We start from the raw sequence: 18,913 nt of genomic DNA on the forward strand, positions 1-18,913 counted from the left end.
AGCTGCTCCCAAATATTTATTTGACCACAAAAAAAAGTGACGTTTCGGGCAAAGCCCTTCCTCAGACATGAATATAGTGTAGGGACACACCCCTTAAGTACCCTCGCAGGGGTCACCTGACACATCATGTGATACATAGAATTAAACATACAGTGCACTTGTTCACATAATCAAATGTCAACTGGCAATATCAAAACGTGATTGTCTCAAAGGACAAGTAATAATGGACGTTTTCAGAACAACTTGAATATCACATAAACTAGGGTTATCAGGTATAAACCGTCATAATGAAATGTAATATTTAAGAAGAAAGTGTGATGTGAACTATTACAAGGTGGTCTCTACTACTTTGAAATGGTGGTAGTAGTAAAAAAGTATATGAAGATACCACAGCTGTGAAGAAAATGACACAGGACAGACATACTAGACAGAGCAATATTCTTTACAATGTGGACATAATGAGATTAGCACACACAAAAGCACACCTGCAAAAGGACTACAAATGACTACAAAAATGGCCGCAAGTCAAAGTCTTCGTTCAGCCCTTTTGAGGCTCGAGTGTCCAGGGTGAAAATCCAAAAGGCGTCTCTTTTAAGTAGTAGAGAGTTGATGTCACCTCCACGTACAGGGTGTTTAACAAGTTCAATGCCAGAATATCTAAGAGAAGAAACATTGTGAGAAGCTTGTGTGAAGTGGACAGCCACTGGGCTTCTGATGTCATTGTTATGGATGTTGGATCTGTGTTCTGAGATTCTGGTCTTAAGTGGTCTGGTGGTTTTGCCTATGTAGGCGAGGCCACATTGACATTTGAGCATATAGATGACATTATTACTTTTACATGTTAACACTCCTTTGATGTTAAAGGGTTTTCATGTACGTGTATATTCATTTATGAATATACATTTTTATTATTTTATTTTATATTCTTTATAATTCATTGGTAATTTCCTCCCTAATACCTCATATCAACATTTCATACTTACTCAGAATTTTAACCCCTCAAATGCCAGTGTACAGTAAGTACAGTACAATGAAAAATGACATAGAAACACAAAAAGTGAATTATTTTCATTCCCATAAAGGCAAACTGGATTTGGGTCTGATATTATGGGCAGGTTGGGGTGTTTTACAAAAGTCACCACTGCAAGATGCCTAGTATCAAAGATTGGCAGGATACATCTTAGAATGAAGTCACAATACTTATGACATCACTAGCCTATGACATCATCAGTGATGTCATAAGATGATTTTGGTCAATAATGATGTCACTGATGACATTACTGATGATTTCACAGACATTGTGACATCATCAGTGGGTTTTCATATTATTTTTGTAAAAATAATATTTTGAGCCAAAAATCCAAAAAGCGCATGTTTTGGACTACCAGCCATTTCCCCCAAAACACACAAATGAGCTTTAGTCCATCATCCATCCTGGTCTAAAGGCTTCAAATCAGTAGTGTGGACTGTCAAATTCAGTTTTCTAATATTTTCCCATCTTTGGCATAGGAATCAGGTTTTTTTTACATTTCATGTAAACTGTATGGAATTGATTGCTATGCCAAAACTGGGGGAATATGGGGAAATAGCCAAACACAGTAGAAACTACAATATTAACCCCTTGAGTCAAGGTGAGATGTGTAACATCAAGGAAATAATGATTTTTTGGAAAATTAGCTGGGAGTCATTTTCTTTTTTTTTTGTGCAAAATTAACATTGAAACAAATGGGACAACTCTGCAATGGAGGTCAAATCTCAAGGTATTTGGTCCAGGATGCCCGCTGGAACAAATGAAATAAATTAATTTTGTAAAAATTAGCTGGGAGTACCAATAAAGTGTTTATCATGAAAGTCAATGGGTCCATCTGATGGACTAATGGTAAATGTAGGTGTAATTTCAAAACAAGGTCTTTGGATGGTAGAAAGATGATAGATATGATTGATTTTTGTAAAAATACCCCCCAAAAAATACCTAGCCTTAATTTCAGACCATTTACTCAAAAAATGTCCAAACGGCCCATACGCGAATGTAAGAAATATCCATCAGATGGACCAGTGGGGTACAAGGGTAGTACGTCTAAAGTATGCACATGACATGTGCACCTATGTGCAGTGAATATGCCACTGTCTCTGACTTGTCTTATCACTCTACTGCCTTATTGCTTGTTGTGTCTCTTGTTGTTTTTGCACTCATATGCCCTGTTATATTTATGTTGTAAACGGAGTCCACAGCACAAGAATTTCACACGTGATACTTGTACTACGGAGTGACAATAAAAATCTTGAATATATATATAAACATCCTGTGCATAAAAGCTGAAGAGAATGTGGTCATGGGTAGTGGATAATCCAAACATCTCGTCCACAAGGTGCTGCACAGAAAAGGAGTGGAGAAAGACCTTAACATAAAACACAAAATAGAACACAACAGACACTGTAACAGGCAGGGTTAGATATGAGACATGAAGAGGGAGGATGAGTGGTGAGGTTAGATATGAGACATGAAGAGGGAGGATGAGTGGTGAGGCCATACAGAGGTGAGGAGGGAAACTGAACACTGAGGTTATTTTGTCTCCATCAGTTAGAAGAAAATGGCAGAAGAGAGCATTGATGCCAGCAGGAGCAGGAGGCTGACGCCGATGCTGCTGACGCTGTTGCACGCGTCACCCTCACAGACGCCGCTGCGGCCGCCGCTGCCGCCATTGCCGACGCCGTTGCCGACGCCGTTGCACATGTCACCCTCACAGCATTTCACATCTTTTCCCAGGGCTGCTGCTGCCGGTCCCTGCATCATTCCTGAACACATGGACTTGGAGGCGCAGCCCCTCATGCCCTGCCCTGCCACTATGAGAAGAAAAACAATGTTAGTGATGAGCTTAATGTTTGACCCATCTGTTCTACTGCATCACTCAACATTTCCTCTGAGCTGAGGAATGTGAATTGGAGTGAGTCGTCTGACGTCATATAGACCTGTTTACCTGTTGCTGAGATGCAGCGGTCCTCATCCCCCAAGCACTTTAGAACACTCATGCAGTTCATCTGGCTATTGCAGCCATAGCACTTCTTACCGTTGGGAGAAGGTGTAGTGGCCGCTGGAAGATGAAACTTAGATTGTTTATAGTGCTTCCAAACATCAATTAGATTATATGCCTTGTTGAGCAATTCAGCAGACACATCCCCCCCTACCCACACACACACACACACACACACACACACACACACACACACACACACACACACACACACACACACACAGATTACAATAACACAACAACACAAGAAAATAATGTCTTGAGAAAACAACAAATAAATGTATATTACAGTGTCTTAATTGACAATTCTCCAGATTAAAGGCATGGGCGGAGATTGCATGATGATCAAAACAGTAAATATAAGGAGGTTACCAGCAGCAGCTTTGTTGCAGAGTTCAGTGGAGCAGCACTTGTTGCTTATTGAGGTCCTGGAGAATCCAAAGTTCATGGAGCCGCTCATACACTGAGCAGCCACACCACAAGACATCATGGTCATTTTAGAAAGTTCTGTTTGACCTGCACAAAAAACAATAGGCTTTGTCAAATGATGTCAAATGCCAGACTCTTATGCCTACCCCACACTACAGGATAATTTGCAAGATTATGGCCAAGATTCCCCCCTCCCGATTTTCTCGGGGGTGCTCCCGATTTCAGGCGCGTCGGGCAGATAATCTTCCCAAATGATCCTGTAGTGTGTGGGGTTCAAAGATTCACAATCGGGAAGACTGCCTCTTCCCGATTGTGAATCGGGCATATCTAACATGTTAGATATTTACAACCCGACAGGCGATTGCATCTTGAGCAGAGAGACAGTAGTAGCTGCATTTCCATTACAGTTTTTCGCAAAATAATCTGGTCCGCGTTCGCCCGCAGCCCCGCACAGAAACAAAGAACGAGGAAATTGTCATCGAGGTGAAATACCCGTGCGTCTTTGAACGGGACGGAAAACTAATGCTATACTGCAAAGCATGTAGCCTACAACAAGCGCTTAGGTCTCATATGCTTCCCGCATCGGCGAGTGTCCGCACGGAAAAGTGAGTCAAATCAGCAGACGCGCCCCTCCACAAGGCACCTGTGCAGACGGTTTTCGCCTGGCCGTGCACAGTAGGCCTACACCCCGAATGGACGCGGCTGTCCGCGCAAATATTAGTTAAACAAATCCTTTCAGTGCAAATGCATTATAAAAACAAAAAATAAGATTTGTTTAGAAAACGAAATGACACAAATGTATTATTATTATTGAAGCAAAGTACCAATGGCACAAGGTAGCACTCACAAAACTTCAGGACAAAGGAGCTCTCAATTTCACCAATTTATTTGGCCATGTCACAAAATGCCAACGTTTCGGCCTCTCGGCCTTCTTCAGGGCATGGAGGAAAAAAAAAAAAAATTATTATTATTATTATTATCATTATTACTACTACTACACCCGCACACTGAATAGGCATTTTAAAAGTTAACGTCGAGCCCTGCTTCCAAGGTGAATCTTCGGCATAATCTTCTATGTGTGGGGTTGCGTTTGAACAGACGCGATTGTGTGTGTGTCCCAAGATTGAAATGTTAAAAAATCGGCTCTCTCTGTCCTGTAGTGTGTGGGCTCTCAAGATTCTTATAATCTTCAAGGATTTGAAAATCCTGTAGTGTGGGGTAGGCATTAGTTGCAGAAAAAAAAATGCACAGCTACATACCCATGTATGCAGCCATGCTAAATGTTGTACATTGACCCAGGGAACAAGGTTTGGTCTCTGTGGCTGTGCAGGTTCCTGAGGGTCCAGCGACGCAGTCATAGCATTTCAGGGTGTAGACTGAGGGAACAGGTGAACAAGTCAGACAAGCTCAACATGACTTGTTTGTAATATCAACATGTAAAGCAGAGTGATGAAAGCAGACAACAAGGCGGTGGCAGTCTGCACAGCCCCTGCATATATACAGTACATTGAGTATAATATCATTTAAAAGGTTTGACGTTGTGTATTTTGATTGGTTTACTTGTAAACGTGTGCTGCTGACTTCGTCCAATCGGCTGAAGACAGCCTGAACTTGCTGCTCATTATGGATCATGTTTGGGCAGAAAACATAGGGCATTCTGTGTCTGTCTGTCTGTGGTGGTGGTGTCAGTCATGATCAGGATGTCATCAGTGATGTCACTCGAACAATTGTGATGTCATCAGTGATGTCACTCAAGCAATTCTGATGTCATCAGTGATGTAATAAATCCTTCCTGGTATGAGCCGATGGCGTACAGTTGTACGATGGCGCCTAGGTGGGTGGGCGGTGTGTGTCTGTTTGTCTGTCTGTCTGTCTGTCTGTCAGGCTCCACCCTAGGAATCGAGCACGCGCGTGAGATTCCTAGTTTGCAAGCAACTTTTTTCCACGTGTTCAGCTGACCTTAGTCTACAAATTTGCCTCAAGGACCCTCGAGATCCACTAAAGTTTTGGAGATATTTTTAAAGTTTTGGAAAACACGTTTTTTTCATGTCCGATTATCGAATCGTCACAAAAATTTGAGAACATGTTTGGAGATATCATCAAAGACCATGGGTACTTAATTTTGTGCATTTCAACCAAAAGGGGCCACCGCAAACACCAAGAATGTGGGTGGCCTAACAAAAAAGGCCATAACTCCACATCTGTTTGTTCAATGATCAGAAAACTTGGCAGATATATCAAGAGATATATGTGGACCGTGTCATGAGAACCACAGAAATGTTTTTGCGACCTCAGTACCGTTCAGAAAAGGCTTAAACCCTTGTCATAGCTGCTTGCAACTATACATCCATTTGCTAAGCTGCCTGACTTTTAATATCTCTGAAACAAAAGGAGATTTCAAAAATCTGAAAAGATCACTTGTAGAGCTTGGTCCACAGATGCTACATAGCGATGTTGGTGGAGATCGGTGAAGCGGGCTAGGAGGAGATGTCAAAAATGTGTTTTTCAAAACTTTCAAAATATCTCAAAAACTTTCCAGTTGGACCCCAAGGCTCCTTGAGGCACATTTGTAGAGCAATGTTAGCTGTACACGACACGTGGAAAAAAGTTGCTTGCAATTCGGACAAATTTTATTTTTTTGAAAAATATATATATATATTTTTTAAGTGGATCCTATCAAAAATTGCAAGCTAAGGGGATTGCAGGTACTACATGGAAACAATTTGGTGCTTTTGTCAGGAATGTACACATCCATTTGCTAAGCCACCTGACTATATGCTTTTGTGTCCTATGACACAAAAGCAAAAAGATATACAGACAAACACAAGCAGACAAAAGCCTTTTTTTATGATGAAACATGATCCTGTCACCCAAACTGCTGTAAGCACCTCTCCATGAAGCCAACAACGTTTAGTAGGTATTAGCCAATATATAATGGCTTTTACTTTTGCTATGGGGAGAGTACCTTGGATATATTTTTCTGCTCAAACACGACCCCCTCACCCAAACTGCAAGGAGCACCTTTCCAGACGACACTGAAGCCAAAGCAGCATTCCTTTTTAGTAAATCGGTAGATTCTAAAATTCTACCTTTGAATCCAAATACTTTTTTTAAACTTATATTCTTGTGTTTCAGTATTCTGAAATGTTCTTGAAGGGTTTCTACAGAGAACCTGGTTTGTTGACACTAAATGCACACTACTCCACTTCAACTACTACTGTATGTGGGACCCCACTATATACTATATATATACTATATGTTATACAAAACATATATATATACTATATATATACTATATAATATATACTATACAAAACCCTTAATACTCAAAGGAAAACAGATAACAAGACTTCAATAAAAAAGATCCTACCTTTGGGGAGAAGTACACTCCCTATGATCAGAATAAGAAGATGCATTTCTGGATGGCGGGTGGAGTCCAAGTGGCTCAACGTTTGGGCAGTCAGCTTTAATAGTTCTGCTAAGTAGGAGGAGTGGTGTTTAGAAAAAGAAGGTTGCGCTTCAACAATGGGTTTCTCAGTGGAGTGCCAAACCCAAAATCCAAAATATGTTCAAAAAAAACAAAACGTGTTTCGGCAAAGAGCCTTCTTCAGGGCGTTTCAATAGTACACATTCAGTCTGTTAATATAACAAGGCCAGAGATTACACACAGCTGGAAGTTGGACCCAATTATTTAGGAGCCAATCACCATGGATCTAGGTATATAGGGAGGACAAATCACAGCATGAAGCATCACAGAAGCATCACAGAACATCATTATACTCTGGATGAAGGGAGAAACTAAACACACAAACTAAACTGTTTTAACCCAAAAAGCATTTTAAGCTGTAGTCATCACTGGGCCCTATTCTCCCACAGGCCTTCGGCGCTAAAACGGGCCTTAAACGCAAAAAAACGTGCCTTGCGCCTGTTTTGGGATGATATCAATATGGCTTTACGCTGCCAAATGCGCTTTAGGCCGAATGGGCGTGGCGCAGTCCCAGAATGGGCCAAAGTGGGCGTGTCGGCGCTAAATACCGGCGTACTGCTATCTTCCGACCTGCCGTTAATTTAGCGCCTTGCGCCTTTGAAAAGCAGGCCTATTCAGTGGGCCAGTCCCTCCCCTCTCTCCTCTGTCACCCTTCTCTGTGTCCAGCCTGGGTAAAACAACTCCGTCCATACCGCTTTGAGGCTGCAGGCAGTCTGACAGGCACAATATGACTGTCTCTCTCTGACTGCCTGTGAATGCCCCAGCATGCAATTGGGTACTCAATTTCGCTACTAAATAGTAACCAAATGAGGCGAAATAGATATAAAAGGTCGATCTAAAATAATGTGTAATGGTAACACAGCCTGCAATTGTAGAACATTTCAATATTGGACCAAATAAATCATCGAAATTAAAACACCACCCTAAGTGAAACATATATGTCCTCCTGGGCCTATATATATCCTTTGTCGATTTAACGACATTTAGATAAGTGTCAGCGGAACGCGCTTCAGAACGCGCTTCTACTGTCATGTGCTATACTGTGATGTCTGCTCCAATAACTTGGCCCAACTTCACATTTAGTTTTACAATAAAAACACATTTATGCAATGACTTTACATAATGTAGGGTATATTTATGTGCATCATTCTACCTGCAGCAGGGGAGAGAAAACGATATCGTTCTGAACAAACTTTCACCAATATAAAATTAATCTCATCATATAGGGATAGGCTATATTTTTGTAGCTGATGCCTTTAGAACATTATTTTCACTTTGATCTTGCTATAGTGTAGCGTATTTACATGCTTGCAGTATTGAAACTGCAGTTAGATTGGTTTGAGAAGCATAATAATATGGAATAATAGCCTATAATGCAGACAGACAGACTGGATGAAGGGAGGGGGGGGGGGCAGAGCGTTTGGCTTTCGTCTGGTTTTGCGGGATCACTGGAATTGGAGCTAAAAAGGCAAGCCTGCAATTCGTTTATTGCAGTTATCCAATGAGCATGACGGTGCATAATTTTACGCTTAAAAGGCGTGGTTGTAATGGTTGAGGCTGCGTCTAGCGCCAGCACCACGATATCAAGTGCGCTTGTCCACGCCCACTGATTTGAGCTGCGCCAGGCGTTCGGCCTAGAAACAGCGCCGATGCAACGATAGGGACCAATGAGTCCATTTGGTGTCATAGTATTGAGGAGGAGTGGTCTCAGGCAGGGGCGAATATTCCACTGGGCCCGGGGACAGGGGCAGGGCCGGCTCTAGTCCTATTGGAGCCCTAGGCGAGACTTGATTTCACACACACACGTACATCTGTGAATCACCAGCATTTACTATTATTATTATTAGGGGTTCAAGCCCCGAAGGGGCTGAAACCCTATTGTTTTTGTGCCGGTATATTATTATTCTCGTTGTTGTTCATCTGCCTTGATGCAAATTCCCGTGAGTTGGTAAATGGTAGAGACCTGAAATTTGGCACAATGACAGATATTGGTGGCTGGTTTCTGCTCAAGATATAATTCTAATTAGAACCGCTATAAAACATCTCTATTTGACACATCGGTGAGTTGAAACAGCACTTGGAGTCAAATGTAACACCATGTGTAAAATCATAAACTGGTTCAAAACCACATAATTCCAACTGGAATTATTGTTTATACATGGTGAACATGAACATGCGGTAGCAATGAGTGAGAGAGTGTGCACGCGCACTCACATGCGTGCATTATGTGTGAGAAAGATGGATATCGGTCTACAGTGAGCCTGTACTGAAGTCCAATCAATGTGGAGAGCATGTTATAAATATTAATTTTAATTTTTTAATTTGATTGTTTATCATTCATTGGTAACTTCATCCCTAATACCTCATACCAACATTTCATACCTATTCGAATTTTAACCCCTCAAATGCCAGTGTACAGTAAGTACAGTAAAAATAAAAAAGTACAGTAAAAAGACAAAAAGTGAATTTTTTTCCTTCCCATAAAGTCAAACTGGATTTCCCCTGGGGGGGTTATCATGGCTTGGGATATGTCAAAGATTAGCAGCAACATTTATTCTGATCACTCTTTAGTTTTTCAAGAAATGTACATTTGCAAATGAAATCCTCAATTTACCATTAGTCCATCTGATGGACCGTCATATTTATAATGTATTCATTTATGAATATGTAATAAAAAAGTAGTGAGGTCTCCAGACCATATTTCAAGCAGAAGGCCACTCATGCATAATCCGATCATCCCCTGACGACAGTCAAGTTCTAGCATAACGTGGTCAGTCAAAGTCCTAGTATGACGTCTGCTATGACGTCTGCTATGACGTCAGTTAATCCTCATATACTATATAGCAAGGGTTCTACGTCACCTCTCTCTCTCTGGCCGATCATAGCAGCAGCTAGCTTCACAGCAGTCCATCTCCCTTGAAGCCGTCCTCCGAAGCGTTGTTTTGCCCCACCCACCTCCCCAGTCCGCCACCAACGAGTCTTGACTCCTGATCCCCCACGGGGGGGGGGGGGGGGGGGGATCTCCTAGCCTATGCAGGTGCCCTCCTCTTGCCTCAAGAGCAGCGCCACTGGCCAATGGAGTCAAGCGCCAAAGTATTTGCAATGCATGCCGATTGCTAAATAAAGTTTGTCAAATCCTACCAACTGGCCTCTCATGATTGAAATAAAAATAGAGTCCGCACACTGGCAGCTGCTCCCAAATATTTATTTGACCACAAAAAAAAAGTGACGTTTCGGGCAAAGCCCTTCCTCAGACATGAATGAAGTGTAGGGACACACCCCTTAAGTACCCTCGCAGGGGTCACCTGACACATCATGTGATACATAGAATTAAACATACAGTGCACTTGTTCACATAATCAAATGTCAACTGGCAATATCAAAACGTGATTGTCTCAAAGGACAAGTAATAATGGATGTTTTCAGAACAACTTGAATATCACATAAACTAGGGTTATCAGGTATAAACCGTTATAATGAAATGTAATATTTAAGTGTGATGTGAACTATTACAAGGTGGTCTCTACTACTTTGAAATGGTGGTAGTAGTAAAAAAGTATATGAAGATACCACAGCTGTGAAGAAAATGACACAGGACAGAGATACTAGACAGAGCAATATTCTTTACAATGTGGACATAATGAGATTAGCACACACAAAAGCACACCTGCAAAAGGGCTACAAATGACTACAAAAATGGCCGCAAGTCAAAGTCTTCGTTCAGCCCTTTTGGGGCTCGAGTGTCCAGGGTGAAAATCCAAAAGGCCTCTCTTTTAAGTAGTAGAGAGTTGATGTCACCTCCACGTACAGGGTGTTTAACAAGTTCAATGCCAGAATATCTAAGAGAAGAAATATTGTGAGAAGCTTGTGTGAAGTGGACAGCCACTGGGCTTCTGATGTCATTGTTACAGATGTTGGATCTGTGTTCTGAGATTCTGGTCTTAAGTGGTCTGGTGGTTTTGCCTATGTAGGCGAGGCCACATGGACATTTGAGCATATAGATGACATTATTACTTTTACATGTTATCACTCCTTTGATGTTAAAGGGTTTTCATGTACGTGTATATTCATTTATGAATATACATTTTTATTTTTTATTTTTTATTCTTTATAATTCATTGGTAACTTCCTCCCTAATACCTCATATCAACATTTCATACTTACTCAGAATTTTAACCCCTCAAATGCCAGTAAGTAAGTACAGTACAATGAAAAACGACATAGAAACACAAAAAGTGAATTATTTTCATTCCCATAAAGGCAAACTGGATTTGGGTCTGATATTATGGGCAGGTTGGGGTGTTTTACAAAAGTCACCACTGCAAGATGCCTAGTCTCAAAGATTGGGAGGATACATCTTAGAATGAAGTCACAATACTTATGACATCACTAGCCTATGACATCATCAGTGATGTCATAAGATGATTTTAATCAATAATGATGTCACCGATGACATTACTGATGATTTCACAGACATTGTGACATCATCAGTGGGTTTTCATATTTTTTTTGTAAAAATAATATTTTGAGCCAAAAATCCAAAAAGCGCATGTTTTGGACTACCAGCCATTTCCCCCAAAACACACAAATGAGCTTTAGTCCAGCATCCATCCTGGTCTAAAGGCTTCAAATCAGTAGTGTGGACTGTCAAATTCAGTTTTCTAATATTTTCCCATCTTTGGCATAGGAATCAGGTTTTTTTACATTTCATGTAAACTGTATGGAATTGATTGCTATGCCAAAACTGGGGGAATATGGGGAAATAGCCAAACACAGTAGAAACTACAATTTTAACCCCTTGAGTCAAGGTGAGATGTGTAACATCAAGGAAATAATGATTTTTTGGAAAATTAGCAGGGAGTCAATTTTTTTGTTTGTTTTTGTGCAAAATTAACATTGAAACAAATGGGACAACTATGCAATGGACTTTGAGAACATGTAACTCCCCCAAATTTTCTACCAACTCCAAGATTAGATATTAAGGTCAAATTTCAAGGTATTTTGTCCAGGATGCCCGCTGAAACAAATGAAATAAATAAATTTTGTAAAAATTTGCTGGGTATCAATAAAGTGTTTATAATGAAAGTCAATGGGTCCATCTGATGGACTAATGGTAAATTTAAGTGTAATTTCAAAACAAGGTCTTTGGATGGTAGAAAGATGATAGATATGGATGATTTTTGTAAAATACCCCCCAAAAAATACCTAGCCTTAATTTCAGACCATTTACTCAAAAAATGTCCAAACGGCCCATACGCGAATGTAAGAAATATCCATCAGATGGACCAGTGGGGTACAAGGGTAGTACGTCTAAAGTATGCACATGACATGTGCACCTATGTGCAGTGAATATGCCACTGTCTCTGACTTGTCTTATCACTCTACTGCCTTATTGCTTGTTGTGTCTCTTGTTGTTTTTGCACTCATATGCCCTGTTATATTTATGTTGTAAACGGAGTCCACAGCACAAGAATTTCACACGTGATACTTGTACTACGGCAGGGGTGGGCAATTATTTTTCATGGGGGGCCACATGAGAAACCCAGATTGTTGCCAGGGGCCGAACAAATATTGTCATGTCGTAACCCATGGATGGGTAACTTTGATGATAGAGAGGGCCACAAAAAATGTCCTCGCTAACAGGTTGTGCTGAGGGCCGAACGGCGCCAGCGTGAAAAATTTGGTGCATTTGAAGCCACGTTTAGAGGAATAACTAATTTTAAATGAACAGTTGTGATGTCATTATTCAGTCTTAACCACCAATATTTCATCCTTTTCTCACTCACTCCTATGTCACCACCTGCTCTCAGGGCTTGAAATTAACTTTTTTGACCACCTGCCAATATGGCTGCTAGATTTTAAAGTTACCAGCCAATTAGAATTTCCACTAGCCAAAATGTTTTTCTTGAAATAAATCAGAATATGAGTGGGTTAATTTAAGCATAAGTATCAGTAAGTGGCCCGGGATGATCAAAGCCTGTGTTGCGGGTCACACGAACAAAAATGCAGTCTTGAAGCTAAATAAATCCAAAACCAATGAGTTAATTATTTAAATTTCTAATTCAATGTAGCCTTTTAGTCATAAAGATTATTGAAAGATATTCCATATTCCAGACTGAAATGCTATAACAGAAGTGGAGTATTGGCCAGAATGACATGAACATTTGGACACTTATTCAGCGGGTATCTTGCATGTTGCGTTCAGGTGCACTGTGTAAAAAAAAAAAAAAAAAAAAAATTGCAATTCCATCGCGGGCCGCATCCGGCCCGCGGGCCGTAGTTTGCCCATGTATGTACTACAGAGTGACAATAAAAATCTTGAATATATATATTTATATATATATATATATATATATATATATATATATATATATAAACATCCTGTGCATAAAAGCTGAAGAGAATGTGGTCATGGGTAGAGGATAATCCAAACATCTCGTCCACAAGGTGCTGCATACACAGAAAAGGAGTGGAGAAAGACCTTAACATATAACACAAAATAGAACACAACAGACACTGTAACAGGCAGGGTTAGATATGAGACATGAAGAGGGAGGATGAGTGGTGAGGTTAGATATGAGACATGAAGAGGGAGGATGAGTGGTGAGGTTAGATATGAGACATGAAGAGGGAGGATGAGTGGTGAGGTTAGATATGAGACATGAAGAGGGAGGATGAGTGGTGAGGCCATACAGAGGTGAGGAGGGAAACTGAACACTGAGGTTATTTTGTCTCCATCACTTAGAAGAAAATGGCAGAAGAGAGCATTGATGCCAGCAGGAGCAGGAGGCTGACGCTGATGCTGCCGACTCTGTTGCACATGTCACCCTCACAGCATTTCACATCTTTTCCCAGGGCTGCTGCCGCTACCGCTGCCTGTCCCTGTGTTATTCCTAAACACAAGGACTTGGAGGCGCAGCCCCTCATGCCCTGCCCTGCCACTATGAGAAGGAAAACAATGTTAGTGATGAGCTTAATGTTTGACCCATCTGTTCTACTGCATCACTCAACATTTCCTCTGAGCTGAGGAATGTGAATTGGAGTGAGTCGTCTGATGTCATATAGACCTGTTTACCTGTTGCTGAGATGCAGCGGTCCTCATCCCCCAAGCACTTTAGAACACTCATGCAGTTCCCCGCCTGGATATTGCAGCCATAGCACTTCTTACCGTTGGGAGAAGGTGTACTGGCCGCTGGAAGATGAAACTTAGATTGTTTATAGTGCGTTCATACATCAATTACATTATATGCCTTGTTGAGCAATTCAGCAGACACCCCCCCCCCACCCACACACACACACACACACACACACACACACACACACACACAAACACACACACACACACACACACACACACACACACACACAGATTACAATAACAACAACAACACAAGAAAATAATGTCTTGAGAAAACAACAAATAAATGTATATTACAGTGTCTTAATTGACAATTTTCCAGATTAAAGGCATGGGCGGAGATTGCGTGATTATCAAAACAGTAAATATAAGGAGGTTACCAGCGGCAGCTTTGTCGTTGCAGAAGTCAGTGGAGCAACACTTGTTGCTTATTGAGGTCCTGGAGATTCCAAAGTTCATGGAGCCGCTCATACACTGAGCAGCCACACCACAAGACATCATGGTCATTTTAGAAAGTTCTGCTTGACCTGCACAAAAAACAATAGCCTTTGTCAAATGATGTCAAATGCCAGACTCTTAGTTGCAGAAAAAAAAAGCACAGCTACATACCCATGTATTGAGCCATGCTAAATGTTGTACATTGACCCAGGGAACAAGGTTTGGTCTCTGTGATGGCTGTGCATTTTCCTGAGGGTCCAGCGACGCACTCATAGCATGTCAGGGTGTAGGCTGAGGGAACAGGTGAACAAGTCAGACAAGCTCAACATGACTTTTTTGTAATATCAACATGTAAAGCAGAGTGATGAAAGCAGACAACAAGGCAGTGGCAGTCTGCACAGCCCCTGCATATATACATTGAGTATAATATCATTGAAAAGGTTTGAAGTTGTGTATTTTGATTGGTTTACTTGTAAACATGTGCTGCTGAGTTCGTCCAATCGGCTGGTCACCTGCCTGCCTAAGGGAAGCGGGGGGACGCCCCGCCCAGCCCCCCCCCCCCCCCCCCCCCCGGCCTCATCATCACCTCCAACTCCTATCCTCCCCTCCCCTTAATCATCACCTCCGACTCTTATCCTCCCCTCCCCTCCTCTTAGCTAGTATTCTCTAAACCTACGAACACTTAAAGACTACATTTTCTATTTCCTTTGGACTCTACTTTTTACTTTTTCAACTCCCTTCCCTGATTTTAGGATAATTTAAAAACTACATTTTTATATCCTTTCTGTTGGACTCCTTTTTACATTTTCAATTTTCTGTTCTTTTGTAAATTTTATTTCCATAATAAACCATTTACAGAGTTTCATTACCGGAAAGCTCTGTACATGGTTTAGCCCGGCATCTCTCGGCCTGTCTCGGAGGGGAGTCCCCAGATGGGGGTCCATTGCTGGGTCCACTGCTTGGGTGGGCCCGCCCCCCGCGTGGCCTGCTCTCTCAGTTCCCAGTCACTAGCTGGGGGCGGGTCTGGGAGCGGGTCGCGTGGGGGATGGGTTTACCCGGGCTACCATTGCTGGGCCCCTGTAGCACAACGACCTCACAAGGTTCCTCCTCAGCCAAGTCACTGAGGCAATCCATATGGTGGAAAGGTTTTCTTGCGTTCACTGGGGGTGTGGGGACGCCGCTGTGTCCCGGCCCGGCCTTCTCTCCCACGCCTTATGTGGGGGGGGGGGCCGGGGCGGGGGGCATCGGTGCTCTTCATCACTGGTCGAGGGCTGCCGGTTGGTTTAGAACAGTTTAGGTAGGCGATAGATTAGCTACAGCCTAAGGCTGACCTGTTATAGTGTTCAGGCAAAGATCAGACTAGAGCAGAGTAGGATAGGCCAGATTAGGCTGTAGATTAGCTAGATACTATGTCCCAGTTAGCTCTGGTTAATGCTTAGAGTAGTCAGTTGTCTGATCTCCCCCCCCCCCTCTCTTTCTCTTTCCCCCGCTCCTTTCCCTCTCCTTCTCTGTTCTCTCCTCCTCTCTGTCCTCTCCCCTCTCTCACATTCCCCCTGCACTCCTCCCCCTGCACCCTCCCACCTCTCCTTCTCTGTCCTCTCTGGGAAGGGGGGGGGGGATGTGGAGGAGGAGGGGGCGGAGAGGTCTGTTCCCTCCCCCGCCTCCTCCTCCCACGTTCCCCCTGCTCTCCCTCCCCTGCACCCTCCCACCTCTCCTTCTCTGTTCTCTCCTCCTCTCTGTCCTCTCCCCTCTCTCATATTCCCCCTGCACTCCTTCCCCTGCACCCTCCCACCTCTCCTTCTCTGTTCTCTCCTCCTCTCTGTCCTCTCCCCTCTCTCATATTCCCCCTGCACTCCTTCCCCTGCACCCTCCCACCTCTCCTTCTCTGTTCTCTCCTCCTCTCTGTCCTCTCTGGGGAGGGGGGGGGGTGGAGGAGGAGGGAACAGAGGGGTCTGTTCCCTCCCCCGCCTCCTCCTCTCGCGTTCCCCCTGCTCTCCCTCCCCTGCACCCTCCCACCTCTCCTTCTCTGTCCTCTCCTCCTCTCTGTCCTCTCCCCTCTCTCACATTACCCCTGCACTCCTTCCCCTGCACCCTCCCACCTCTCCTTCTCTGTTCTCTTCTCCTCTCTGTCCTCTCTGGGGAAGGGGGGGGGGGGGGATGTGGGGGAGGAGGGAGCAGAGAGGTCTGTACCCTCCCCCGCCTCCTCCTCCCGCGTTCCCCCTGCTCTCCCTCCCCTGCACCCTCCCACCTCTCCTTCTCTGTTCTCTCCTCCTCTCTGTCCTCTCCCCTCTCTCACATTCCCCCTGCACTCCTTCCCCTGCACCCTCCCACCTCTCCTTCTCTGTTCTCTCCTCCTCTCTGTCCTCTCTGGGGGGGGGGGGGGGGGGGGTGGAGGAGGAGGGAACAGAGGGGTCTGTTCCCTCCCCCGCCTCCTCCTCTCGCGTTCCCCCTGCTCTCCCTCCCCTGCACCCCCATCTCTCCTTCTCTGTTCTCTCCTCCTCCACATTTCCTATTTTCTCCCCACCTCCCCCCTCTCCTCCGTCTATATTGCTCATTCTCTCCCCACCTCCTCCCTCCCCCTGCTCTCTTCTCCCCCACACCTCCCCTCCCTTCCCCTCTCCTGCTCTCCCCTCTTGCTCCTTCCCCACCTCCTATACCCTCCAGCATCTCCCATTCCCTCCCCACCCCATCACTCTCTCACATTCCCCCTGCTCTTCTCCCTTCTCCTGCGCTCTCCTCTGCTCTCTCTTCATTCCTATATTTTCTATATTATCAATTGTTCAAATGTTATCTTTATTCTGTATATTCTTGTTACTGTTGTGTCAGCTAGAATTAGCTTGACATACTTTCTGTGAAGCCATCTGAGACATGCTTGTGAATTAGGGCTATATAAATAAACTTGACTTGACTTGACTTGACTTGGCTGAAGACAGCCTGAACTTGCTGCTCATTATGGATCATGTTTGGGCAGAAAACATGGGGCATTCTGTGCCAACACGCCCCCCTCACCCAAACTGCAAGGAGCACCTTTCCAGACGACACTGAAGCCAAAGCAGCGTTCCTTTTTAGTACATCGGTAGATTCTAAAATTCTACCTTTGAATCCAAATACTTTTTCTAAACTTATATTCTTGTGTTTCAGTATTCTAAAATGTTCTTGAAGGGTTTCTACAGAGAACCTGGTTTGTTGACACTAAATGCACACTACTCCACTTCAACTACTATGTGGGACCCCACTATATACTATATATATACTATATACTATATATATATACTATATACTATACAAAACCCTTACTACTCAAAGGAAAACAGATAACTTCAATCAAAAAAAATCCTACCTTTGGGGAGAAGTACACTCCCTATGATCAGAATAAGAAGATGCATTTCTGGATGGCGGGTGGAGTCCAAGTGGCTCAACGTTTGGGCAGTCAGCTTGAATAGTTCTGCTAAGTAGGAGGAGTGGTGTTTAGAAAAAGAAGGTTGCGCTTCAACAATGGGTTTCTCAGTGGAGTGCCAAACCCAAAATCCAAAATATGTTCAAAAAAAACAAAACGTGTTTCGGCAAAGAGCCTTCTTCAGAGCGTTTCAATAGTACACATTCAGTCTGTTAATATAACAAGGCCAGAGATTACACACAGCTGGAAGTTGGACCCAATTATTTAGGAGCCAATCACCATGGATCTGGGTATAGGGAGGACAAATCACAGCATGAAGCATCACAGAAGCATCACAGAACATCATTATACTCTGGATGAAGAGAGAAACTAAACACACAAACTAAACTGTTTTAACCCAAAAAGCATTTTAAGCTGTAGTCATCATTGAGTCCGTTTGGTGTCATAGTATTGAGGAGGAGTGGTCTCAGGCAGCGGCAAATTTTCCACTAGGGACAGGGGCAGGGCCGGCTCTAGTCCTATTGGAGCCCTAGGCAAGACTTGATTTGGCAGCTTGATTTGGCAGATTAGTGGACGTGGACCAGCCCACTCAATATTTTGGTGTCGGCGCTACAGGCGGCCTTAAGCATTATAACCACGCCTTTTAAGCGTAAAATTATGCACAATCTGGTCATTGGAGAAGTGCAGTAAACAAATCACAAGCTTCCCTTTTAAGCTTCAATTCCACGGAGCGATCCAGTCCGGTCAGAAAAGCCAAGCGCTCTGAGCCCCCCCCCCCTCCCTTTCATCCCCGTCTGTCTGTCTCCATATATAGGCTATTATTCAATATTATTATGCTTCTCAAACCAATCTAACTGCAGTTTAAATACTGCAAGCATGTAAATATGCTACACTATCGCAAGATCAAAGTGAAAAGAATGTTCTAAACGCATTGGCTAGAAAAATATAGCCTATCCCTATGTCATGATGAGATTAGATTGGTGAAAGTTTGT

At 43.2% G+C, this 18,913-nt stretch overlaps 2 protein-coding genes across 2 annotated transcripts; both read right to left on the reverse strand.

Annotated features, from left to right (window-relative positions):
• LOC310799961 (uncharacterized protein) lies at positions 1 to 6,905 on the reverse strand. The gene is made up of 5 exons (XM_083662562.1): positions 6,832 to 6,905; positions 4,721 to 4,837; positions 3,405 to 3,548; positions 2,979 to 3,092; positions 1 to 2,844 (listed from the first exon to the last, which is right to left on the reverse strand). Exons 1-5 carry the CDS (start codon positions 6,875 to 6,877, stop codon positions 2,582 to 2,584), a joined length of 684 nt encoding a protein of 227 aa, XP_083518688.1. The 5' UTR covers positions 6,878 to 6,905; the 3' UTR covers positions 1 to 2,581.
• A 6,784-nt stretch (positions 6,906 to 13,689) lies between these two features.
• Positions 13,690 to 17,959, reverse strand: LOC310799932 (uncharacterized protein; the record flags this gene model as incomplete). The annotated part of the gene is made up of 5 exons (XM_083662540.1): positions 17,865 to 17,959; positions 14,696 to 14,815; positions 14,467 to 14,613; positions 14,024 to 14,140; positions 13,690 to 13,889 (listed from the first exon to the last, which is right to left on the reverse strand). Exons 1-5 carry the CDS (start codon positions 17,908 to 17,910, stop codon positions 13,690 to 13,692), a joined length of 630 nt encoding a protein of 209 aa, XP_083518666.1. The 5' UTR covers positions 17,911 to 17,959.
• Positions 17,960 to 18,913: the final 954 nt, after the last annotated feature.

This window comes from Poromitra crassiceps (genome assembly GCF_964638095.1).
Source record: "Poromitra crassiceps genome assembly, chromosome: 29".
Taxonomy (NCBI): Eukaryota; Metazoa; Chordata; class Actinopteri; order Beryciformes; family Melamphaidae; genus Poromitra; species Poromitra crassiceps.